This window comes from Limanda limanda, chromosome 11, assembly GCF_963576545.1.
Source record: "Limanda limanda chromosome 11, fLimLim1.1, whole genome shotgun sequence".
Taxonomy (NCBI): domain Eukaryota; kingdom Metazoa; phylum Chordata; class Actinopteri; order Pleuronectiformes; family Pleuronectidae; genus Limanda; species Limanda limanda.
This window is the reverse complement of record NC_083646.1, coordinates 17118593-17145707: the sequence shown is the minus strand read 5'-3', so window position 1 is coordinate 17145707 and position 27115 is coordinate 17118593. Positions and strand designations below refer to the sequence as shown.

Below are 27115 nucleotides of genomic sequence, written 5' to 3'. Positions count from 1 at the left end.
ATGACTGAGCTGCTGAGACTTCAGGAGAACAATCAGCTCCCGTCATCAGTGTCTGGTGAAGACATGATGAAGCTGATTGAGGATCAGTGCAAAAGCTCGCTGAGAGTGCAGTAAGTTACTGACACACACACACACACACAAACACACACACACACAAACACAAACAGTCCAGTACTACACTTGACCCTCACTCTGCTCATGTCACACCAGTGTGTGTGTGTGTGTGAGGAAGAGGAGCAGTAGAGATTAACCTTGTGTTTTCTTTCTGTGTGAAGGAACTGGCAGCGTCAGCTGGAGGAATACAAAGACCCTGAGTTCCTCCCACAGCTCAATCTGTACAATCTGGTGAGTACATTGTCCTGAGAAGACGTCACAGGAGTTTTGCCTTAATTGTTACATGACTCTTTATTTCTTCTGTAAGTTCGTCCAATCTTCTCCTCATGTTCTCTTTCTTTGTTTCAGGTCTGGGAGGTGAGCAACAGTTTGAAGAAGAGGGACATTGAGTTTGAGGCACGACAGTTCCTCAAGTCCCGAAAGACCAGGCCTCCTCACTTCAGGTGAGTTTTGTCATATTTCACACAAATTAATTACCCTGTGTGTATGTGTGTGTGGGTGTGTGTGGGTGTGTGAATACATCGCTCCTCCATACTTTTTATTTCTTTACTTTGCAGTGGTTGTTTTGTGTTTGTGCTGTTGTGAAGTGGTTTTAACACAAACTTTCAATGACTGTAACCTACAGTAATCCCGTGATCATCAGATTGGCTCAGGAATACTCCAGCATCCTGAAGGAGCAGCAGAAGCAGCCCCTCACCTCCAAACGCCTGGGCCCACTAGAGGTGGTGCTTGAGGTGGCGCCTAAGGTCCTTCAGGGCTTCTGGCTGCCTCCTGAAGACACCTGCCTGAACATGCCGTCCCAGCACCTCAGTGTTCTGGCTGTTAGCCTGACCAAAGCAGTTGATGACAAGGTCTCCAAACTTCTGCCCTCACTGCTCCGTGAAGTCAGCTTCAGCCGCTCCACCAGGGACAAACTGGTCCAGTCGATCCAGGACAATGTTAGAACCAGCTTCACTCCCGCTGTCCTGATGGAGAAAATCAGCTGCTTTGCAGTAGATTTGATGAATTGCATCTCTACCATTGCATCAAATAAAATCTGTGAGCTGTTTCAGCCACAGATTTCAACAAAGGAGCCAAACACTGTTGCTCAAGAGGTGAAGAAGGAGCCTCATCAGGAGTCAGCATTCACTCCTCCTCCACCAGCTCCTCCTGTGACTCCTCCTGCTGAGCCTGCTGTGGTCCTGGGGGGTGAGGGTCTCTCTCAAGTACCCACCATCCCACCAGATACTGTGACTCCTGTCATAGACAACATGAAGACAACAAAGGAGAAATCCAACGCCCCCAAAGGCATCTACAAGCCCATCAAGGTATGTGTGAACACTTTTTTTTGCTGGAGTTGGACTGTAAACATTTAAAGATGTAGTTTAAACTCTGAATAAGAAACTTTAGAAGGACATTGTCTTATTTCATTTCAGGAATTGTTTCAAACGCCCATTTATGAGGTTTCCCAGCAGTGCTGCTGGCAAACCGACTCCTACATTGTCGAGGTGAGTAAGACCCACTGTAGTTTCCAGTCTGCATCAAAATGAAGTCACTAAAATAATCTGTGTCCTTTATTTATACATTAAAACTAAGATTTATATATAAAGACGTTTGACATTTCTTCTGTTGTGTAGACTGCAGTTATGACTGAGCTGCTGAGACTTCAGGAGAACAATCAGCTCCCGTCATCAGTGTCTGGTGAAGACATGATGAAGCTGATCGAGGATCGGTGCAAAAGCTCGAGAATGCAGTAAGTTACTGACACACACTCACAAGCACACGCACACGCACACACACGCACACACGATCACACTCACGCACACACACGCACACACACGTACACACAGTCCAGTACTACACTTGACCTCCACTCTGCTCATGTCACACCAGTGTGTGTGTGAGGAAGAGGAGCAGTAAACATGAACCTTGTGTTTTCTTTCTTTGTGAAGGTATTGGGAGTTTCAGCTGGAGCCATACTATAACCCTGAGTTCCTCCCTCAGCTCAATCTGTATAATCTGGTGAGTACATTGTCCTGAGAAGACTTCACAGGAGTGTAGCCTTAATTGTTACATGACTCTTGATTTCTTCTGTAAATTCGTCCAATCTTCTCCTCATGTCCTCTTTCCTTGTTTCAGGTCTGGGAGGTGAGCAACAGTTTGAGGAAGAGGGACATTGAGTTTGAGGCACGACAGTTCCTCAAATCTCCAAAGACCAGGCCTCCTAAATTCAGGTGAGTTTTGTCATATTTCACACAAATTAATTTCCCTGTGGGTGTGTGTGTGGCTGTGTGAATACATAGCTCCTCCATACTTTTTTTTTGTTTACTTTGCAGTGGCTGTTTTGTGTTTGTGCTGTTGTGAAGTGGTGTTAACACAAACTTTCAATGACTGTAACCTACAGAGATCCCGGCATCATCAGTTTTGCTCAGGAGTTCTCCAGCATCCTGAAGGAGCAGCAGAAGCAGCCCCTCACCTCCAAACGCCTGGGCCCACTAGAGGTGGTGCTGGAGGTGGCGCCTAAGGTCCTTCAGGGCTTCTGGCTGCCTCCTGAAGACACCTGCCTGAACATGCCGTCCCAGCACCTCAGTGTTCTGGCTGTTAGCCTGACCCAAGCAGTTGATGACAAGGTCTCCAAAATTCTGCCCTCACTGCTCCTTGAAGTCAGCTTCACTCGCTCCACCAGGGACAAACTGGTCAAGTCGATCCAGGACAGTGTTAGACGGATCTTCACTCCCCCCAGCCTGATGGAGAAGATCAGCTGCTTTGCAGTAGATTTGATGAATTCCATCACCACCATTGCATCAAATAAAATCTGTGAGCTGTTTCAGCCACAGATTTCAACAAAGGAGCCAAACACTGTTGCTCAAGAGGTGAAGAAGGAGCCTCATCAGGAGTCAGCATTCACTCCTCCACCACCAGCTTCTCCTGTGACTCCTCCTGCTGAGCCTGCTGTGGTCCTGGGGGGTGAGGGTCTCTCTCAAGTACCCACCATCCCACCAGATACTGTGACTCCTGTCATAGACAACATGAAGACAACAAAGGAGAAATCCAACATCATAAATGGCATCTACATGCCCATCAAGGTATGTGTGAACACTTTTTCGGCTGGAGTTGGACTGTAAACATTTAAAGATGTATTTTAAACTCTGAATAAGAAACTTTATAATGACATTCTCTTATTTCATTTTAGGAATTGTTTCAAACGCGTTGTTATAAGATGTCCCAGCAGTCCTGCTGGCATAGCATCTCCTATATGGGACATGTGAGTAAGACCCACTGTAGTTTCCAGTCTGCATCAAGATGACGACACTAAAATAATCTGTCCTTTATTAATACAAAAACACAAAGATTTATTTTATATATAAAGTCGTTTGACCTTTCTTCTGTTGTGTAGACTGCAGTTATGACTGAGCTGCTGAGACTTCAGGAGAACAACCAGCTCCCGTCATCAGTGTCTGGTGAAGACATGATTAAGCTGATGGAGGAGGAGAGCAATGCATCGCTGAGAGTGCAGTAAGTTACTGTCACACACACACACACACACAGTCCAGTACTGCACTTGACCTCAACTCTGCTCATGTCACACCAGTGTGTGTGTGTGAGGAAGAGGAGCAGTAGAGATGAACCTTGTGTTTTCTTTTTGTGTGAAGGAACTGGCAGCATCAGCTGGAGGAATACAAAGACCCTGAGTTCCTCCCACAGCTCAATCTGTACAATCTGGTGAGTACATTGTCCTGAGAAGACGTCACAGGAGTTTTGCCTTAATTGTTACATGACTCTTTATTTCTTCTGTAAGTTCATCCAATCTTCTCCTCATGTCCTCTGTCCTTGTTTCAGGTCTGGGAGGTGAGCAACAGTTTGAAGAAGAGGGACATTGAGTTTGAGGCACGACAGTTCCTCAAGTCTCCAAAGACCATTCCTCCTCAGTTCAGGTGAGTTGAGTCATATTTCACAAACATATTTCGCAACACTGTGTGTGTGTGGGGGGGGATGGGTGTGTGTGTTTGTGTGTGTGTGTGTGTTTGTGAACACATCGCTCCTCCAATACTTTTTATCATTGGTTACTTTGCAGTGGTTGTTGTGTGTTTGTGCTGTTGTGAAGTGTTGTTAACACAAACTTTAAATGACTGTAACCTACAGAGATCCCAGGATCATCAGTTTTGCTCAGGAGTTCTCCAGCATCCTGAAGGAGCAGCAGAAGCAGCCCCTCACCTCCAAACGCCTGAGCCCACCAAAGGTGGTGCTGCAGGTGGTGCCTAAGGTCCTTCAGGGCTTCTGGCTGCCTCCTGAAGACACCTGCCTGAACATGCCGTCCCAGCACCTCAGTGTTCTGGCTGTTAGCCTGACCAAAGCAGTTGAGGACAAGGTCTCCGAACTTCTGCCCTCACTGCTCCATGAAGTCAGCTTCACCCGCTCCACCAGGGACAAAATGGTCAAGTCGATCCAGGACAGTGTTAGACGGAGCTTCACTCGCCCCGTCCTGATGGAGAAGATCAGCTGCTTTGCAGTAGATCTGATGAATTCCATCACCACCATTGCATCAAATAACATCTGTGAGCTGTTTCAGCTATAGATTTCAACAAAGGAGCCAAACACTGTTGCTCAAGAGGTGAAAAAGGAGCCTCATCAGGAGTCAGCATTCACTCCTCCACCACCAGCTCCTCCTGTGACTCCTCCTGCTTTCACCAGTACAGAGCAGAAGAATGTGGACCTCAAGGCCAAGACACAAAAGTTTGAACAGTCTAAAAAGGCTCGGCTGAGTCTGTCCCTTCACTCACTGGTGAAGGAAAAATCTCTGCTGCTCTTTTCTAACTAAAGACGCAGAGTGAAAAAACTATTCCCTCGCAATATTGGATCTAATTATCATGTATCTCATTTCTTTTCCGTTTCATTTCATTATTAAGAAAATATATCCTTTTAAATATTGATTCATGTAGTTATATTGTATTATGTCCATCAGTCATTTCAAGTGTAAATAACAAATTCCTTTAAATATCGTGTTTCATATTACAAATAATAAATGTATTGTTTTATCGCAGTCTGTCTCTATCAGTCCTTTCAATTAGTTGTGAGTTGCAACAGGAAATTAAAACATTGATAAATTACGGATTTCAACACACTTACAAATATCCAAAAATAACACAAAATACAGGAGTCTGACTAATTTAATTTCATATTGTTGCGCTGGTAATCCAGTCCGAACTCGAGCTCCAATTACTATCTTTTTCCTGAGCTTTCAACCATATTCAGAAGTCTTCTGAAAATGTCCTTTACAAAAGTAAAAGTAGCAACACCACACAAGGTATTATCTGACATTTTTCCTGCATTGACTGTAAGTGTTTATTTAGTGTCTTTACACACTATTTTAATACAAATCCTCAGTGTAGTAATGTATTATGTGGTTGGGTTTTGTTCTCTGTACATTAGAAAGCAATGTACACATTTGTATGTTTTTATTTTGAAAATGCCGAACACAGCGTTGTGATCTTCTACCACAGCAGCACCTGTACCCTACAAAAATACACATAATCTGTATTTGAGACATTCAAATTTTCAAAATTGTAAGAGGAGAAAACATTATGCCTTTTTCAAAATCGGTTGGGTCATCCAGTATGGGCTTTGGAGGATCAGCTATACAAATCAAGGCAAGACAAAGCTGAAGAAAGGACAAAAACTGTCACATAGAAAACTGGTTGAAATTCTCCTAAACTCAGTGACATACACATCACCAACATCATTCAGCCAGACACAATCCAAAGGCGTACAGAAAGGGCTGTTGTCATGGTTTTTAACATCAGTGATCTCTAAGGCACAGTTTTCCTGAGTCAAATCTCTGAACGACTTTTTGCGGCCCTCAAAGCTTTCCTTGACATTTATTTCGTCCTTGTGACAGGTGACGCCGTCTATTTTATTTGAGGTGCCTCTGAGTCAGGAGGTGGACAATGCTTCCTTGGAAGCCGTAAGCTGTAAGACATGTCCTCTGATATCCTCCTCCAGAGCAGCGTTCACACGTGGACTACAGAGGACGTTTAGGGTAAAAACATGATAAAAATGATCTTGTCTCGAGTCAAATTTGAATGTCGGGGCTTGTGGACACTTGAGTGACACCACAGAAGCAGCATGGAGGCATTTTACGTTGTTTTTTCACGTTTGAAGAAGGGAGTCACCATTTTGCTGTTTGTTTTGTGTGGCGATCAGAGTGGGATTAGGTACATTTGGAAGCTTAATGCTAGTTAGAAATAATACCTTATCAAGTAATCAACAGCCAGACAACGCCACCTCAGGAATTTCACCTGAAGAATTATTTCGATTTTAGTCATACCTGTAGCAGGGCCTTCAGGCTCATTATACTGAGGCAAGAGACCTGGTTCTTTTTAACAAAATATAATTATTTTTATTATAAAAAAAGCATGTCTTTAAAGGCAGTAAAATCCAGTACTCTGTCTTTGAACCGATTTAATGCACGTACAGTGGACATTCCCTGGACTGTAGTTCAGGCTGAGAACACCTGAGGTTGAAAACACCTGCTATGGAGGCAACTGCAAGAGGTTGTGTTTACAATGAGTCCAGTTTCCAGAGAGGAGAAAAAAAAAAAAATCATCGGGACACAAAATAACAAGACTGGACTTCACTCTGTTTGATCCCACTGGTTTCACTAAGGGAATCTATAAATTACTAATTGGCTGAGGCTTTGAGAGTAAATGAAAGATTTCAAAAGGTATAAAGTGCAAAGGCAATTTGTGGAGTAAACAGTGAGCTTTTAGTAACAAGGGGCTGACATAATTTATTATGCAATCCCTGGGAATTCTGGATAGTTGTAGCCAAGTTGCACACAGGGCTGGTGGAATTCAATTATATTATGGATCTCTGCCCTGTTTTTGAAATTCTGCGGGACATCCCTGTACTGTGTTTGCTTTCATGAAGCCCCTGTTTGTGGTGTATGAGAATTCCTGACTCGGACGACTCTTAGTGGTGGCATCAAAAACTACACTGTGACAGACGATCCAATTAACAATTCCTTTTATGACACAAAACTTTTTTTTCTTCTTCAAAAACCTTTATTTCAGTAGCTCTACAATGTATTAAAAATTGCCCTTGTCAAAATTACAGATTCTTCTTCTAGAACTACTTTTTAAATTACTAATAACAATATAATTCTGATCAACAACCACTATGCTGCACCAACGTTTTCTTGCAGTGGTCAACTTGTAATGTTGGTATAATAATATTAAATATATAAATCAATAATTTCACAGTCGTGGGTTTTATGTTTGGCAACGTGGTTTGAACACTTCTTCCCAACAACATTTAAGTGTTTCAATTTATCTGGGTTTGTATTTGTATATTGACGGACAAGACAAAATGTATATATATTTATATACATTTTTTATAAATACATAAATATTATATACCGTAAAGTCTATGCTCTGAGCCCATAGATTTATATATAAAGGCTTTATATATCTTTATATATATCTATGTCTGAGCCCACCTTCCTCCGCACTCACACTAACCTGATGACAAACCCCTGACTCCCAGCCAATCAGAACACACCATCTCACCCAACGCACAGCCATTGGTGGCTTCAACTGACAACAGTGTCACGTGTCCAAACACTGACGTATTTACTGACAATCTGTAAAACTCAGTTATTCACGGAACTCTATTCCTACTAAGCCATCAACACATAAGAACAATCAACATTGACAATAACTACCAGTCGACAATACAAGAAAACATAATTCTGAAGACGGTCATTAATTGATTGATATCAAACTGAACATTCGAATATTTTTAAATATCAACTTTCGAGGGTTGCCACGGAAACAGCATTCTCGGCATTCAGCCGTGACGTAGATCTTTGAGGACGTCAGGCAGTACCAGGCTAGTCTCCAGTTAGATTTCGTCCTGCGCTTGAAACCATCACTTGTGTCTGGATTATCTCTTCGTTGGACGACTCCGTTTATCGTTATATTTAACGTTTCTTGGACATTTTGAGTTCTCTGCTTGTTTTGTATTGTCATGTACAACATGGCTACGAAGATGGAAAAATCCGACAACCTAAAAGGCATCCACAAGCCCATCGAGGTATGTGTGAGCATAGTTTTCTGCTGAAGTTTGGACTGTAAACATGTTTATATGTAGTTTCACCTGTAAATCCAATCCCATTTCACCCATTAGCCCTTCCCCTCCCATTTCTTAACAATAACGTTTGAGAAATAGCTACCATTAGCTTGATAGCCATTTTTTAAGAGGGTCTAGTTAGCGATTTTAACTAGCATGCTAACGCTAGCGATTTTAGCTAGCATGTTATGGCATTTTTTAAGGTTGTTGTGAAATTATATTTAATTAAGATATTACAAGAAATAACTGTCGAACACACTGGTGGGGGAAGGGGGTGACATGGGATATGAAACTGTAGAATGACTTTCTCTTATTTCTTTACAGGAATTGTTCGATACACCTTGTTATGAGATGTCCCAGCTGTGCTGCTGGCACAGCATCTCCTACATAGGACAGGTGAGTAAGACCCACTGTAGTTTTTAGTCTGCAACAAAATGAAGACACTAAAATAATCTGTCCTTTATTTATACATAAAAACTAAGATTTATATATAAAGTCGTTTGACCTTTCTTCTGTTGTGTAGACTGCAGCTATGACTGAGCTGCTGAGACTTCAGGAGAACAATCAGCTCCCGTCATCAGTGTCTGGGGAAGACATGATGAAGCTGATCGAGGATCGGTGCAAAAGCTCGCTGAGAGTGCAGTAAGTTAGTGACACACACACACACACACACACACACACACACACACTCAGTCCAGGACTAAATTTTACCTCAACTCTGCTCATGTTACACTAGTGTGTTTGTGAGGAAGAGGAGCAGTAGAGATGAACCCTGTGTTTTCTTTCTTTGTGAAGGCTTTGGGAGTTTCAGCTGGAGCCCTACGATAACCCTGAGTTCCTCCCCCTGCTCAATCTGTACAATCTGGTGAGTACATTGTCCTGAGAAGCCGTCACAGGAGTTTGGCCTAAATTGTTAAATGACTCTTGATTTCTTCTGTAAATTTGTCCAATCTTCTCCTCATGTCCTCTTCCCATGTTTCAGGTCTGGGAGGTGAGCAACAGTTTGAAGAAGAGGGACATTGAGTTTGAGGCACGACAGTTCCTCAAGTCCCCAAAGGAGAGGCCTCCTAAGTTCAGGTGAGTTTTGTGACAATTCACACATGTATTACCCTGTGTGAGGGGGTGTGTGTTTGTCTGTTTTTATGTGTGTGTGTGTGTATACATCGCACCTCCAATACTTTTTATCATTGGTTACTTTGCAGTGGTTGTTGTGTGTTTGTGCTGTTGTGAAGTGGTGTTAACACAAACTTTCAATGACTGTAACCTACAGAGATCCCGGCATCATCAGATTGGCTCAAGAGTTCTCCAGCATCCTGAAGGAGCAGCAGAAGCAGCCCCTCACCTCAAAACACCTGGGCCCACCAAAGGTGGTGCTGGAGGTGGTGCCTAAGGTCCTTCAGGGCTTCTGGCTGCCTCCTGAAGACACCTGCTTGATCATGCCGTCCCAGCACCTCAGTGTTCTGGCTGTTAGCCTGACCCAAGCAGTTGAGGACAAGGTCTCCAAACTTCTGCCCTCACTGCTCCTTGAAGTCAGCTTCACCCGCTCCACCAGGGACAAACTGGTCCAGTCGATCCAGGACAGTGTTAGACGGAGCTTCCCTCCACCCGTCCTGATGGAGAAGATCAGCTGCTTTGCAGTAGATTTGTTGAATTCCATCACCACCATCGCATCAAATAAAATCTGTGAGCTGTTTCAGCCACAGATTTCAACAAAGGAGCCAAACACTGTTGCTGAAGAGGTGAAGAAGGAGCCTCATCAGGAGTCAGCATTAGCTCCTCCACCACCAGCTCCTCCTGTGACTCATCCTGCTGAGCCTGCTGTGGTACTGGGGGGTGAGGGTCTCTCTCAAGTACCCACCATCCCACCAGATACTGTGACTCCTGTCATAGACAACATGAAGACAACAAAGGAGAAATCCAACGCCCCCAAAGGCATCTACAAGCCCATCAAGGTATGTGTGAGCAATTTTCTGCTCAAGTTGGGCATTCAAAGGTGTAGTTTAAATTCTGTACAAGAATCTTTAGAATGACATTCTCTTATTTCATTACAGGAATTGTTTCAAACTCCCATTTATGAGGTTTCCCAGCAGTGCTGCTGGCACACCAACTCCTACAAGGTCGAGGTGAGTAAGACCCAGTGTAGTTTCCAGTCTGCATCAAAATGAAGTCACTAAAATAATCTGTGTCCTTTATTTATACATAAAAACTAAGATTTATATATAAGGACATTTGACCTTTCTTCTGTTGTGTAGACTGCAGTTATGACTGAGCTGCTGAGACTTCAGGAGAACAATCAGCTCCCGTCATCAGTGTCTGGTGAAGACATGATGAAGCTGATCGCGGAGGAGACCAATGCATCGCTGAGAGTGCAGTAAGTTACTGACACACACACACACACTAACACACACACACGCAGACATACACACAGTCCAGTACTACACTTGACCTCAATTCTGCTCGTGTCATACCAGTGTTGTGTGTGACGAAGAGGAGCAGTAGAGATTAACCTTGTGTGTTCTTTCTGTGTGAAGGAACTGGCAGCGTCAGCTGGAGCCCTACCATAACCCTAAGTTCCTCCCACAGCTCAATCTGTACAATCTGGTGAGTACATTGTCCTGAGAAGACGTCACAGGAGTTTTGCCTTAATTGTTACATGACTCTTTATTTCTTCTGTAAGTTCGTCCAATCTTCTCCTCATGTTCTCTTTCTTTGTTTCAGGTCTGGGAGGTGAGCAACAGTTTGAAGAAGAGGGACATTGAGTTTGAGGCACGACAGTTCCTCAAGTCTCCAAAGACCATTCCTCCTCAGTTCAGGTGAGTTTTGACATATTTTACACAGATTCATTCTCCTGTGTGTATGTGTGGGGATGTGTGTATACATCGCTCCTCCAATACTTTTTAGTAATTTACTTTGCAGTAGTTGGTTTGTGTTTGTGCTGTTGTGAAGTGGTGTTAACACAAACTTTAAATGACTGTAACCTACAGAGATCCCAGGATCATCAGTTTGGCTCAGGAGTTCTCCAGCATCCTGAAGGAGCAGCAGAAGCAGCCCCTCACCTCCAAAACCCTGGGCCCACTAGAGGTGGTGCTTGAGGTGGTGCCTAAGGTCCTTCAGGGCTTCTGGCTGCCTCCTGAAGACACCTGCCTGAACATGCCGTCCCAGCACCTCAGTGTTCTGGCTGTTAGCCTGACCAAAGCAGTTGATGACAAGGTCTCAGAACTTCTGCCCTCACTGCTCCATGAAGTCAGCTTCACCCGCTCCACCAGGGACAAACTGGTCCAGTCGATCCAGGACAGTGTTAGACGGATCTTCACTCCCCCCAGCCTGATGGAGAAGATCAGCTGCTTTGCACTAGATCTGATGAATTCCATCACCACCATCGCATCAAATAACATCTGTGAGCTGTTTCAGCCACACATTTCAACAAAGGAGCCAAACACTGTTGCTCAAGAGGTGAAGAAGGAGCCTCATCAAGAGTCAGCATTCACTCTTCCACCACCAGCTTCTCCTGTGACTCCTCCTGCTGAGCCTGCTGTGGTCCTGGGGGGTGAGGGTCTCTCTCAAGTACCCACCATCCCACCAGATACTGTGACTCCTGTCATAGACAACATGAAGACAACAAAGGAGAAATCCAACGCCCCCAAAGGCATCTACAAGCCCATCAAGGTATGTGTGAACACTTTTTTTGCTGGATTTGGACTGTAAACATTTAAAGATGTAGTTAAAACTCTGAATCAGAAACTTTAGAAGGACATTGTCTTATTTCATTTCAGGAATTGTTTAAAACGCCCATTTATGAGGTTTCCCAGCAGTGCTGCTGGTACACCAACTCCTACATTGTCGAGGTGAGTAAGACCCAGTGTAGTTTCCATTCTGATTCAAAATGAAGTCACTAAAATGATCTGTGTCCTTTCTTAATACATAAAAACTAAGATTTATATATAAAGACGTTTCAACTTTCTTCTGTTGTGTAGACTGCAGTTATGACTGAGCTGCTGAGACTTCAGGAGAACAATCAGCTCCCGTCATCAGTGTCTGGTGAAGACATGATGAAGCTGATCGAGGATCAGTGCAAAAGCTCGCTGAGAGTGCAGTAAGTTACTGACACACACACACACACACAAACACACACACAAACACACACACACACACAGTCCAGTTCTACACAGTCCAGTACTACACTTGACCCCTACTCTGCTCATGTCACACCAGTGTGTGTGTGAGGAAGAGGAGCAGTAGAGATTAACCTTGTGTTTTTTTTCTGTGTGAAGGAACTGGCAGCGTCAGCTGGAGCCCTACCATAACCCTAAGTTCCTCCCTCAGCTCAATCTATACAATCTGGTGAGTACATTGTCCTGAGAAGACGTCACAGGAGTTTGGCCTTAATTGTTACTTGAATCTTGATTTCTTCTGTGAGTTCGTCCAATCTTCTCCTCATGTTCTATTTCTTTGTTTCAGGTCTGGGAGGTGAGCAACAGTTTGAAGAAGAGGGACATTGAGTTTGAGGCACGCCAGTTCCTCAAGTCCCGAAAGACCAGGCCTCCTCAGTTCAGGTGAGTTTTGTCATATTTCACACAAATTAATTTCCCTGTGGGTGTGTGTGTGGGTGTGTGAATACATCACTCCTCCATACTTTTTATTTGTTTACTTTGCAGTGGTTGTTTTGTGTTTGTGCTGTTGTGAAGTGGTTTTAACACAAACTTTCGATGACTGTAACCTACAGTAATCCCGTGATCATCAGATTGGCTCAGGAATACTCCAGCATCCTGAAGGAGCAGCAGAAGCAGCCCCTCACCTCCAAACGCCTGGGCCCACTAGAGGTGGTGCTGGAGGTGGCGCCTAAGGTCCTTCAGGGTTTCTGGCTGCCTCCTGAAGACACCTGCCTGAACATGCCGTCCCAGCATCTCAGTGTTCTGGCTGTTAGCCTGACCAAAGCAGTTGATGACAAGGTCTCCAAACTTCTGCCCTCACTGCTCCGTGAAGTCAGCTTCACTCGCTCCACCAGGGACAAACTGGTCCAGTCGATCCAGGACAATGTTAGAAGCGGCTTCACTCCCGCCGTCCTGATGGAGAAAATCAGCTGCTTTGCAGTTGATTTGATGAATTCCATCACTACCATTGCATCAAATAAAATCTGTGAGCTGTTTCAGCCACAGATTTCAACAAAGAAGCCAAACACTGTTGCTGAAGAGGTGAAGAAGGAGCCTCATCAGGAGTCAGCATTAGCTCCTCCACCACCAGCTCCTCCTGTAATTCATCCTGCTGAGCCTGCTGTGGTCCTGGGGGGTGAGGGTCTCTCTCAAGTACCCACCATCCCACCAGATACTGTGACTCCTGTCATAGACAACATGAAGACAACAAAGGAGAAATCCAACGCCCCCAAAGGCATCTACAAGCCCATCAAGGTATGTGTGAACACTTTTTTTGCTGGAGTTGGACTGTAAACATTTAAAGATTTAGTTTAAACTCTGAATAAGAAACTTTAGAAGGACATTTTCTTATTTCATTTCAGGAATTGTTTCAAACGCCCATTTATGAGGTTTCCCAGCAGTGCTGCTGGCAAACCGACTCCTACATTGTCGAGGTGAGTAAGACCCAGTGTAGTTTCCAGTCTGCATCAAAATGAGGTCACTAAAATAATCTGTGTCCTTTATTTATACATTAAAACTAAGATTTATATATAAAGACGTTTGACATTTCTTCTGTTGTGTAGACTGCAGTTATGACTGAGCTGCTGAGACTTCAGGAGAACAATCAGCTCCCGTCATCAGTGTCTGGTGAAGACATGATGAAGCTGATCGAGGATCGGTGCAAAAGCTCGAGAATGCAGTAAGTTACTGACACACACTCACAAGCACACGCACACACGAGCACACTCATGCACACACACGCACACACGAGCACACTCACACAGAAACCCACACACACGTACACACAGTCCAGTACTACACTTGACCTCCACTCTGCTCATGTCACACCAGTGTGTGTGTGAGGAAGAGGAGCAGTAAACATGAACCTTGTGTTTTCTTTCTTTGTGAAGGTTTTGGGAGTTTCAGCTGGAGCCCTACTATAACCCTGAGTTCCTCCCTCAGCTCAATCTGTATAATCTGGTGAGTACATTGTCCTGAGAAGACGTCACAGGAGTTTTGCCTTAATTGTTACATGACTCTTGATTTCTTCTGTAAATTTGTCCAATCTTCTCCTCATGTCCTCTTCCCTTGTTTCAGGTCTGGGAGGTGAGCAACAGTTTGAGGAAGAGGGACATTGAGTTTGAGGCACGACAGTTCCTGAAGTCCCCAAAGACCAGGCATCCTAAGTTCAGGTGAGTTTTGTCATATTTCACACAAATTAATTTCCCTGTGGGTGTGTGTGTGGGTGTGTGAATACATCGCTCCTCCATACTTTTTAGTTGTTTACTTTGCAGTGGCTGTTTTGTGTTTGTGCTGTTTTGAACGGGTGTTAACACAAACTTTCAATGACTGTAACCTACAGAGATCCCGGCATCATCAGTTTGGCTCATGAGTTCTCCAGCATCCTGAAGGAGCAGCAGAAGCAGCCCCTCACCTCCAAACGCCTGGGCCCACTAGAGGTGGGGCTGGAGGTGGCGCCTAAGGTCCTTCAGGGCTTCTGGCTGCCTCCTGAAGACACCTGCCTGAACATGCCGTCCCAGCACCTCAGTGTTCTGGCTGTTAGCCTGACCCAAGCAGTTGATGACAAGGTCTCCAAAATTCTGCCCTCACTGCTCCTTGAAGTCAGCTTCACTCGCTCCACCAGGGACAAACTGGTCAAGTCGATCCAGGACAGTGTTAGACGGATCTTCACTCCCGCCGTCCTGATGGAGAAGATCAGCTGCTTTGCAGTAGATTTGATGAATTCCATCACCACCATTGCATCAAATAAAATCTGTGAGCGGTTTCAGCCACAGATTTCAACAAAGGAGCCAAACACTGTTGCTGAAGAGGTGAAGAAGGAGCCTCATCAGGAGTCAGCATTCACTCCTCCACCACCAGCTTATCCTGTGACTCCTCCTGCTGAGCCTGCTGTGGTCCTGGGGGGTGAGGGTCTCTCTCAAGTACCCACCATCCCACCACATACTGTGACTCCTGTCATAGACAACATGAAGACAACAAAGGAGAAATCCAACATCACAAATGGCATCTACATGCCCATCAAGGTATGTGTGAACACTTTTTTTGCTGGAGTTGGACTGTAAACATTTAAAGATGTAGTTTAAACCCTGAATAAGAAACTTTAGAATGACATTCTCTTATTTCATTTTAGGAATTGTTTCAAACGCGTTGTTATAAGATGTCCCAGCAGTCCTGCTGGCATAGCATCTCCTAGATGGGACATGTGAGTAAGACCCACTGTAGTTTCCAGTCTGCATCAAGATGACGACACTAAAATAATCTGTCCTTTATTAATACAAAAACACAAAGATTTATATATAAAGTCGTTTGACCTTTCTTCTGTTGTGTAGACTGCAGTTATGACTGAGCTGCTGAGACTTCAGGAGAACAACCAGCTCCCGTCATCAGTGTCTGGGGAAGACATGATGAAGCTGATGGAGGAGGAGAGCAATGCATCGCTGAGAGTGCAGTAAGTAACTGACACACACACAGAGTCCAGTACTGCACTTGACCTCAACTCTGCTCATGTCACACCAGTGTGTGTGTGTGAGGAAGAGGAGCAGTAGAGATGAACCTTGTGTTTTCTTTTTGTGTGAAGGAACTGGCAGCGTCATCTGGAGAAATACAAAGACCCTGAGTTCCTCCCACAGCTCAATCTGTACAATCTGGTGAGTACATTGTCCTGAGAAGACGTCACAGGAGTTTTGCCTGAATTTTTAAATGACTCTTGATTTCTTCTGTAAGTTCGTCCAATCTTCTCCTCATGTCCTCTGTCCTTGATTCAGGTCTGGGAGGTGAGCAACAGTTTGAAGAAGAGGGACATTGAGTTTGAGGCACGACAGTTCCTCGAGTCTCCAAAGACCATTCCTCCTCAGTTCAGGTGAGTTGAGTCATATTTCACAAACATATTTCGCAACACTGTGTGTGTGTGTGGGGGGGGGATGGGTGTGTGTGTTTGTGTGTGTGTGTGTGTGTGTTTGTGAACACATCGCTCCTCCAATACTTTTTATTATTGGTTACTTTGCAGTGGTTGTTGTTCGTTGTGCTGTTGTGAAGTGTTGTTAACAATAACTTTCAATGACTGTAACCTACAGAGATCCCAGGATCATCAGTTTTGCTCAGGAGTTCTCCAGCATCCTGAAGGAGCAGCAGAAGCAGCCCCTCACCTCCAAACGCCTGAGCCCACCAAAGGTGGTGCTGCAGGTGGTGCCTAAGGTCCTTCAGGGCTTCTGGTTGCCTCCTGAAGACACCTGCCTGAACATGCCGTCTCAGCACCTCAGTGTTCTGGCTGTTAGCCTGACCCAAGCAGTTGATGACAAGGTCTCCAAACTTCTGCCCTCACTGCTCCATGAAGTCAGCTTCACCCGCTCCACCAGGGACAAACTAGTCAAGTCGATCCAGGACAGTGTTAGACGGAGCTTCACTCGCCTCGTCCTGATGGAGAAGATTAGCTGCTTTGCAGTAGATCTGATGAATTCCATCACCACCATTGCATCAAATAACATCTGTGAGCTGTTTCAGCTATAGATTTCAACAAAGGAGCCAAACACTGTTGCTGAAGAGGTGAAGAAGGAGCCTCATCAGGAGTCAGCATTCACTCCTCCACCACCAGCTCCTCCTGTGACTCATCCTGCTGAGCCTGCTGTGGTCCTGGGGGGTGAGGGTCTCTCTCATGTATCTCATTTCTTTTCTATTTCATTTCATTATTAAGAAAAGATATCGTTTTAAATATTGATTCATGTAGTTATATTGTATTATGTCCATCAGTCATTTCAAGTGTAAATAACAAATTCCTTTAAATATCCTATTTCATATTACAAATAATAAATGTATTGTTTTATCGCAGTCTGTCTCTATCAGTCCTTTCAATTAGTTGTGAGTTGCAACAGGAAATTAAAACATTGATAAATTACGGATTTCAACACACTTACAAATATCCAAAAATAACATAAAATACAGGAGTCTGACTGATTTAATTTCATATTGTTGCGCTGGTAATCCAGTCCGAACTCAAGCTCCAATTACTATCTTTTTCCTGAGCTTTCAACCATATTCAGAAGTCTTCTGAAAATGTCCTTTACAAAAGTAAAAGTAGCAACACCACACAAGGTATTATCTGATATTTTTCCTGCATTGACTGTAAGTGTTTATTTAGTGTCTTTACACACTATTTTAATACAATTCCTCAGTGTAGTAATGTATTATGTGGTTGGGTTTTGTTCTCTGTACATTAGAAAGCAATGTACACATTTGTATGTTTTTACATTGAAAATGCCGAACACAGCGTTGTGATCTTCCACCACAGCAGCACCTGTACCCTACAAAAATACACATAATCTGTATTTGAGACATTCAAATTTTCAAAATTGTAAGAGGAGAAAACATTATGCCTATTTCAAAATCGGTTGGGTCATCCAGTATGGGCTTTGGAGGATCAGCTATACAAATCAAGGCAAGACAAAGCTGAAGAAAGGACAAAAACTGTCACATAGAAAACTGGTTGAAATTCTCCTAAACTCAGTGACATACACATCACCAACATCATTCAGCCAGACACAATCCAAAGGAGTACAGAAAGGGCTGTTGTCATGGTTTTTAACATCAGTGATCTCTAAGGCACAGTTTTCCTGAGTCAAATCTCTGAACGACTTTTTGCGGCCCTCAAAGCTTTCCTAGACATTTATTTCGTCCTTGTGACAGGTTACGCCGTCTATTTTATTTGAGGAGCCTCTGAGTCAGGAGGAAGACAATGCTTCCTTGGAAGCCGTAAGTTGTAAGACATGTCCTCTGATATCTTGTCTCGAGTCAAATTTGAATGTCGGGGCTTGTGGACACTTGGGTGACACCACAGAAGCAGCATGGAGGCATTTTACGTTGTTTTTTCACGTTTGAAGAAGTGAGTCACCATTTTCTTGTTTGTTTTGTGTGGCGATCAGAGTGGGATTAGGTACATTTGGAAGCTTAATGCTAGTTAGAAATAATACCTTATCAAGTAATCAACAGCCAGACAACACCACCTCAGGAATTTCACCTGAAGAATTATTTCGATTTTAGTAATACCTGTAGCAGGGCCTTCAGGCTCATTATACTGAGGCAAGAGACCTGGTTCTTTTTAACAAAATATAATTATTTTTATTATAAAAAAAGCATGTCTTTAAAGGCAGTAAAATCCAGTACTCTGTCTTTGAACCGATTTAATGCACTTACAGTGGACATTCCCTGGACTGTAGTTCAGGCTGAGAATACCTGAGGTTGAAAACACCTGCTATGGAGGCAACTGCAAGAGGTTGTGTTTACAAGGAGTCCAGTTTCCAGAGAGGAGAAAAAAAAAAAATCATCGGGACACAAAATAACAAGACTGGACTTCACTCTGTTTGATCCCACTGGTTTCACTAAGCGAATCTATAAATTATGAATTGGCTGAGGCTTTGAGAGTAAACGAAAGATCTCAAAAGGTATAAAGTGCAAAGGCAATTTGTGGAGTAAACAGTTAGCTTTTAGTAACAAGGGGCTGACATGATTTATTATGCAATCCCAAGGAATTCTGGATAGTTGTAGCCAAGTTGCACACAGGGCTGGTGGAATTCAATTATATTTAGGATCTCTGCCCTGTTTTTGAAATTCTGCGGGACATCCCTGTACTGTGTTTGCCTTCATGAAGCCCCTGTTTGTGGTGTATGAGAATTCCTGACTCTGGCGACTCTTAGTGGTGGTATCAAAAACTACACTGTGACAGACGATCCAATTAACAATTCCTGTTAGGACACAAAACTTTTTTTTCTTCTTCAAAAACCTTTATTTCAGTAGCTCTACAATGCATTAAAAACAGCACATGGCAAAATTATAGATTCTTCTTCTAGAACTACTTAAATTACAAATAACATGTTAATAGCCTCATGCTAACACATGTACTCAATAAATACATCTAATGAATCATGTTAAAATAAGAAAATTATTCATTATGAAAATTGAATGATGTATCCATACAAAAACAATAATGGTCAAACTGTGAAAACCTACAACTTGAAGCACATATATTAAACAGTCCACCCATCACTGTTATTTGAAATATAGCAGGTGATAAAAACATTATTATTGATGCTCAGATTAGATTATTAGTTTTTAGTAAAACGCATCAAAACAAATGAATCCAGACCTTGGTCACAAGAGTTAGCACTCAAGTTTAAACAGCAACAGACACTACATTGACTGAATAGCACAATAGTTACAATTTGGTGAAAAATATTTAGGGTGTATATACTGAGAAAATTTGACAAAAAGTGCTCTTAACAAGTAATCAGACCTTTGAAATTCAAATATCAGATAAACTCATAGTTTAAATAATGGCCACATGTTTAATCTAGGGTGAATCTGCAGCTCTTTAGCACCAAAGTAACTGGAAGTCAGTAAAAACCATCACTTTGCCTTTCAAGGTCTTTTCCATCAGGTCTTGTTGTGCATATCCTTAAAGCTGCATACACAGAGCATGGACGGGTTATTGTGGTCATGGCGATGGGAAATATTAGGAAATGGGTCAATATCTGTATGATTAACAAAGCGGGTAAGAAAACAAAACCATAACTGTCAGAGGCGTCACTTGCATCTCGTAAGATGAGCCCGAATGAGCCTCAAAGCGTTCCCAAACTTCCCACATAGATTTTCCTGGCAAAGCAGTGAAGTCATCGGGTTAGCAGCGGAGGAATACAAATCATATGATGCTAACTGGACAATAACTACTTTTCCTTTAACAAAATACCTTCAACATAGACTCAACCTACAGAGCTTGAAACCAAACCTCAGACGATTGGAATCCTGCGGGAATATTATTTTCCAGAAATCTTGACAGATGTTCTGACTGAAGCAAAATTCTTTTCTCCACACTTTCCTTGTGTAGCTTTGACGCTGTGATCGCTCGCTGACAGGAGTTTCCCATCGGGAAGTTATCGAGTTTGTCCTCAAATAAAAACAGTTTGGCAGTTGTTTTCTCTGGAGTTTTGGGTGGATGTTGTGATGTTTTATGCTGAAGTTACGCAGCATTTCAAAAATCTGTTTACGTTGTTTTTTCTCGTTACACAATCCACCTCTTGAAGCCCATCACCATACTGCAGCCATAGCATAGCGTCACTATGAATGCAAATATCTGGAAAAAGAAGGAGGGAAAAGATCAGTCACAAACTAAAACAAGTTGTAAAGAATTAAACAAAGAAAAGCAAACTAACAAGAGCATTTTAATATAGTCTAACCAGCAAATTTTGGATTTTTTCATTTAGGAAGAAGCTTTAAAATAAATCACTGTATATTATTTGTCTTATCATTCTTAGCTGTGCAAAATCTGCAAATAAATAATAATAATAAATTTCAATAAATACAAATGTCAAAATGTCCTGGAACATATGACCTCTTTAGAGTAGTGTTCCACCAATAGAAACCCCCCACTGAGGATGTCAATATAAAACTCCAGTATTTGGTATTTTTATTTATATTTTTCTTTGACCCTAACATTGTAGATTACCTTCACATCTTAAGACATGCACAGAGCACAGAGAGAGCGACATGTACCAACTGTTCATTCCAAACTGGCCCAATAACCACATTCTACAACTGATGAGCTCAAAACTGACTTGACTATGAAACAACTGTCCAGTGACATACAAACTAATAATTATCATAATTTATTTGATGAAAATAATTTATTAACATAATTTATGGTACGTCGTATTTTTATGGCTCCACGCTGGCAGGAGCCACAGACGTTTATTGGGCCCAAGGAAGAACTGATTAGAAATTGGAGCACAAAGGTCAAATTTTTTTTAGCCACATGAATTCATATGATTATTAAAGCTGAATACAGTTAAAATCTTGTATAAACTTCCTTCAAATTCTTCACTTCATATAATATCCAAGCCTCGAAAGACAGAGATGTAAACTTCTATATGCCAGGTTGGTGTTAGCTGACAAGCATGAGGCAGTAGATTGCAGTAATAATACTGTTTTATGGTCTGACAGTTCTAACTGATACTAGTCTGGACACTGAACTCTACAAGGTATCAGAAGATCCCTGCACAAGTTTAAACACAAGCAAAATCATTGCCATAGTGTAATCAGCAGGGAGGTTAGTTTATACTTATAGGTGTCCCAAATGTGTTTTTCCGACAGAGAAATATGTCATTTTAAATGAAAATTATTGTAAAGAAAAAACATCCTTCACAAAACCCCTCACAGGCACATTTAAAGTATACATTCTATTGCAACATGAGATTTTGTTCCACCTTCAAATGCATCTCAGCAGAACAAATTTGGCAATATAAGGGCCGACGACGGTGTCAAGGTGCCATGAACTCTTGAACTCTGTGTTCTTCATATGTGAAAGACAAACTCAGACAAATGTCCGGACCCAGTTTTTCAGACGTTATCCCACAGTTCATGGCTCAAAAAAGCTTCAGGTAGTTCTGCAAGCACACTAAACCATGTGAATTAAAATGCATTAATTGGAGAAGCTGCCCAGCACTCACCGTGGCTGCCACATTAATACCGTACTGCGTTTCATTCAGGACTGTCAATATGTTGCCTCGAGGGTGTACAAAACACCCCCCACATTCAGTGCTGTTGTTGGGGGCTTCTCCTCTTGCTGCCGTGATCGCTGCCTCCAACACGAAGGCGGCGAAGTAGAACAGCAGAGCCATGAAATGGTAAAACACATCCTGAGAAACAGACGAGAGAGATTAGAGGTAAATTACTACCAAATAAAGGTTTGTTTTCATGTTGCAGCTGTAAACACAGTGAAAGTTAAGCTTTACTTCGATCCATTTACTAGGAGTTGACACAATATAATTCACTTATCTTTATTAAAAAACCTTTAACTGTTATATCTGCCAACTAATATCTCGAAATGTGAGAAATATTCTCCGTAGGTGGACTATCCTATGGTTGCAAAGTTCAAATTTAAATTCTACTACTCAGGAGAAAGAGTGGGAAACTTTGTCATTTGAGAACCAAGAATGACATATGTTATCCCACAGTGTGATTATCAGACAATGGCAGCCACCTGTACAATAGCACTCACACAACAAACCAGTTTATGTGACAGAGAATGGACCATTATGATAAACTGTCAAGCACAACATGGCAGATACAACAAAAGAACACAAGAGAATGAAAAAAATGCGAGGCGGTGAAACGGTTGAAGGGATTTGAAGATAGGGGGGGAAAGGAGTTAAAGGAGAGATGGTCAGTGAGGGTTTGTGCGCTCCACTCTGTGAGCCAGGCGGGACTACACTCGGGCCCTTGTTGTGCTTCAGCGTGAGCTCATCATCCATGTCGCCCATTGTTCGGGCCGAAGACAAACAACCCCACACGCCTGCTTTCTCCAGGGAGCAGGGCCTGGAGCCTGAGGCTCGACTGCTTCTGTCTGAGAGGCCAGACTCAACTCAGAGTCCTCTGCCATGACATAAACGCAAGGAAAAGGGACAGCTTCTGGATTTCTTTTCATTGTGTACATAAATTATTAATTAGAGTTATGGCCCAATTGGAAAATACACTGAACAGCAATACTAAGAGGCTGTCTTTTTTTATTTTTACACATTTTTAGCATGGCAAGTGATTCATTATCCACATGTTGGAATTCAATATCTTTTACACTAACATTAGCAGGTATATGCAGGTTTTTCAAATGGCGGTTAAACCCACAAAAACAGGCGATTGACTCCTTTGCCAGAGGAGTTTGAACTTTCTTTTTTCCCCCCGACGAGAAATGACTGATGGCACGAATGCACCAGAAGCAAATGCGTCGGAAGCAATAAGCTCGGTTGTCACCTGTACGAATCCTATGGTGGTTACACTTCTATATCTTTTACTTCAGTCAGTCTTTCAAACTCAACCCAGCTGAATCATTTCTGTTGTCTTGCAGGTTTTGCATCTTGCATGATACAAAGAAAAAAAAATTATCTTGCACGTTGCTCCCAAGTTGTCAAAAACTATAATTACAGCTTATTATTAAAGTTCTTCAGACCAATGAATTGTTTTGCATTTAACAATTTGAATCTGTAATAGATACAACTTGTCTGGGGTCAGAACATGGTAATAAGAAGACGCCAGCAGACTTTGATGGGTTTACATTTAAGTTTTGATAAATTTCAGTATGAGGAAGTGCCCCAGCTTCACACGCAAGCATATTTCTATGGTCTAAAAGGAGTAATATATAAAGATATAATAGTTATTGTTGAATTTCTAAAGAAAAAACCTAAACCAGGCATCATACTGTATATTCATGGATGACATTAATACACAAATTACCGAGCTGTCTAATGTGTAACGTCCCCAGAGTTCATGTTTGGTACATGGACAGGTGATAGCACAAGTTGATCTGGAATTAATTGAATTGTAGTTTTTGCCACTGAACCTGATCTCTAATGTTCATGCACCAAACAAGAGCTGCTGCCATGACAACACTATCAAACACTGACAGACATCTCAGATTTTACCGATGGGACTTTTGAGTTTTCGGTGTTGTTTTCAATCTCTGTTTCACAGCGTTTTATGGAATGAAAATTTACCACTTTCCTTAATTTGCAGGGTATAATTTGGTATTTTTCAAATCAAGGAGGAATAAAATCAATTGAATCAGTCACACAGGCAGACAGATAGTAAAGATTGACAAACTGGCAGACTGATCGGCTCCTTTATCTTCAGCTCACCAAGAAGTTCCAGTCGGTGTTGATGCGGTCAGCCAGGCCGGTGACGAGGATCACGAGGTAGGCGGAGGAAAGGAAGAAGGTGGTGACGGAGACAGCCATCACCCAGCCCTGCAGGAGAGGCACGGGCACGTTGGAGGAGGCCACCAGGATCCATACTAAACCCCCAAATAACTGGGGATGAAAAACAGAGACTCTCAGTGGTGACAGTATGAGGTGTTAGTGTATATACCGACAATCAGCTCTGCAATCTTCGAGACGGCAGTTTCAGAAACCCCCGATCCGTTTGAATGTTCATGGTTTAGGGTTTCAGGCTTGTCAGCAGTTGAGCATTAACACTTCATTTGAACCCGCCATGCAGATTTAGTCATTTGTGAGGCCATGAGGATAAAATACAGTGTTGTGTTAGAGAATGCATGTCATAGTAGCAAATTTTATCTTTGTTGTGGTTTCCAAAAGGGCAAACATGAAGGTAACACAACTGACAAAAGCACTTAAGTGTAATTTTAAAGCAGCTTTTTATGGAGCATCTATTGTAGCTAATGAAGGGTGGAAGATGTTGGAAAAGAGTTTTAGCATCTGGTACAAGTCAGAATTCAAATGACTGAAGTGAAAATACAAATAGGTGTTTACTTTCTTAGTTCAAGGTCTATGTATTTGTTTTCTTTTTTTTCTTACATACATACATCTATTTTTTATTTCTGCGTCATGCCATTGCATTAAGCCCATCCCTTCATCGAGATACACTTGAAAAGACACTGTAATAATTTTCATATCGCTCCTAATAAAATATATATGGACCTATGCTAATGCAACTAACTGAACTCTGAGATGAGATTAAAGCTAGCCATAGCTAACATGGCTATTGTTAGCCCAGCTCCTGCAGCCAGTCTGACTAATCGATAACAAAAATCCAGAGCAAAGCACCCTACTTGTAGTGACTTAGCACGTTTAATTCATTAGTTGGATGAAATCATACACCGCGTAGAACTTATATTGGACATTGACCAGACATACGGATAGCATATTGTAATGATTAAAGAGAAACCTGTAGCCGTTTTCTATTCATGATTGGTTAAGTATGTCACAGTATTTTCTATCAATTATCTATCTTTAGATGATCTCAGGAAATCATATCTTTTTCTATCCACTAGCCACTAGTGGCATTCCTTCCCCTTTTTTCCATCTTGCCGCCACTTCTTTGTCATAGTAGGTTGATCCAAACATCTCAGCAATCATTGTCAATTTTGTTTAAAAAAAAAAAAAGATATATATATTGGCCATTGTATCAATATCGCACATTGTTTAACCTCAAAGTTCCATACCAGCCGACCTCTTATAATAAGTTGATTATTCATAAGCCTGGTACATGGTAGAAGTCACCTTGCAGGTCATGAAAGGACAATAAAGCTCATGCTCAAACCAGTAGTTATGAATGGAAGTCAATGTCAATATGATGCAGGGACATGATGCTCAGAACACATGTGGACATATATTATATTAAGATAAATAATTTCATATGAATCAATATTGATATTCGTTTAATTAATGATATTAGTGTTAATTTTGAATGAAGGTTTCAGTATTTCCAACCCTTCTTCTTTTACGACATTCAGGGAAGGACAAACACTTTTTAGCAAATCTGAGGTAGATCAATTATGTGCTTACACAACACATAATACATATTGGACTCTTGTATTGCTGTGGAGGATATCCAGGTCATCTATTGTAAAGGCCTGCAGGCACAGACAGGCGCTCGATCCAAGAGGCCACACATGGCAGCAACTCTTTAGCTTTGGTTTGTCAAACATAAACACTGAACTCAGCTGAAGCCTCAGTGAACATCAGTGTTTTGTCAACACTTAGACTAAGAGTAAAAACCCAGATAGTCAGTGGCATATATGACTCAACAGACACGATCAGGACGAGGCCCTTCATAAATAAGAATGAAATAGTGACTACAGATGAACGTTATTAAACTACATGCGGTTATATATGATTTTAAAAACAACACACTCACTATTTCTAAGCAGACCAGAGCTCCAGAGTAAGTCCTCAGTACTTCCAGCCCCAGGGGGAGAGAGATCGTCGGGGCAGGGAACGAGGTGGCAGCGGGGTTCGCGGCTGGTTGTTCCGACATCTCTCCTTCCTCTTCTCCTTCCTCTTCTCCTCCTTCTTCTTCTCCTTCTTCTTCTTCTTCTTCTTCTGTGAGTCCCTCTCTCCTCTGCCTCTCACGCTGCGGCTCCCACACTCACCTCACTCCGCGATACAAAGGACGGGAGCAGCGGAGGGAAATTCCTCCGGAGTCATGTGTCCCCTGTCCTCCTCCTCCTCCTCCTCCTCCTCCTGCACCTCCTCCTCCTCCTGCTGCCGCAGACAGGTCGGACAGGTGCAGGGGCCACTCCCTGGAAAACCTGCGCTGCGTTCACGGACCTCAGAGAAGCTCCCACGCCCCATGTCCATGATGTTGAAATGTGGCATAAAGTCAACATGGGCCAAATGACTGAGGTGGTTATTACTGGTCGATGAAATTTTGGACTGGGCCCACAATTTAAAATAGATACAAAGTTGTTGTTTTTTTTCAAGATATTAACCAATGGGCAAATGCTGGATTATATAGTCTCTATTCAAAGTGTAGACAGTAAGTGTACATGTGAAATGTTGTCAACGTGAAGACAATAACAGGGGGATGAAATCTGATTGGTCCCTGAAGTTCCCCTGTCCTCTCAATGGTCTTTTTTTTTTAATAGTCACTAATGCTACTAACAATAAATATGACAGTTTGGTAAGATTTATTTATTTTCTAGGGTCTATACGTTCAATATGTAGCTTTGCTCAAAGCTATAGAACTAACAGGGAAAGAGGAATGACTTTAAAGTGCAACTTACTGAATCAGGAATTGTGCATAGATGTTTGACCTTCTGTGTAAATAGTGGCCCCTTCATGGCCCCTGATGTTGAAAAATACCGTGTAGAAGTTACTGTTTCAGATCGAAAGGGAGGCTGGGTACAGTAAGTACAATACTATAGCTGGGCCTTTTTGTAAAAAAAACATCAGGTCAACTTGGACCAAACT

The 27115-nt window shown here is 42.4% G+C and overlaps 4 protein-coding genes across 4 annotated transcripts; 3 read left to right on the top strand and 1 right to left on the bottom strand.

Moving 5' to 3' along the window:
• On the top strand, positions 1 to 3126 carry LOC133014569 (uncharacterized). The gene is made up of 10 exons (XM_061081834.1): positions 1 to 110; positions 276 to 345; positions 463 to 557; positions 740 to 1421; positions 1530 to 1601; positions 1731 to 1846; positions 2046 to 2115; positions 2233 to 2327; positions 2498 to 3023; positions 3118 to 3126. Exons 1-10 carry the CDS (start codon positions 1 to 3, stop codon positions 3124 to 3126), a joined length of 1845 nt encoding a protein of 614 aa, XP_060937817.1.
• A 17-nt stretch (positions 3127 to 3143) lies between these two features.
• LOC133014436 (uncharacterized) lies at positions 3144 to 4976 on the top strand. Its single transcript, XM_061081674.1, has 6 exons — positions 3144 to 3179; positions 3287 to 3358; positions 3491 to 3609; positions 3747 to 3816; positions 3934 to 4028; positions 4237 to 4976. The coding sequence occupies exons 1-6, from the start codon at positions 3168 to 3170 to the stop codon at positions 4667 to 4669; spliced, it is 801 nt and encodes a 266-aa protein (XP_060937657.1). The 5' UTR covers positions 3144 to 3167; the 3' UTR covers positions 4670 to 4976.
• Positions 4977 to 15769: 10793 nt separating this feature from the next.
• LOC133014813 (uncharacterized) lies at positions 15770 to 17000 on the top strand. Its single transcript, XM_061082081.1, has 4 exons — positions 15770 to 15819; positions 15949 to 16018; positions 16136 to 16230; positions 16445 to 17000. Exons 1-4 carry the CDS (start codon positions 15773 to 15775, stop codon positions 16875 to 16877), a joined length of 645 nt encoding a protein of 214 aa, XP_060938064.1. The 5' UTR covers positions 15770 to 15772; the 3' UTR covers positions 16878 to 17000.
• Positions 17001 to 19128: 2128 nt separating this feature from the next.
• Positions 19129 to 26487, bottom strand: mal2 (mal, T cell differentiation protein 2). Its single transcript, XM_061081297.1, has 4 exons — positions 26061 to 26487; positions 24044 to 24214; positions 21863 to 22051; positions 19129 to 20490 (listed from the first exon to the last, which is right to left on the bottom strand). Exons 1-4 carry the CDS (start codon positions 26178 to 26180, stop codon positions 20419 to 20421), a joined length of 552 nt encoding a protein of 183 aa, XP_060937280.1. The 5' UTR covers positions 26181 to 26487; the 3' UTR covers positions 19129 to 20418.
• Between the last annotated feature and the right edge of the window lie 628 nt (positions 26488 to 27115).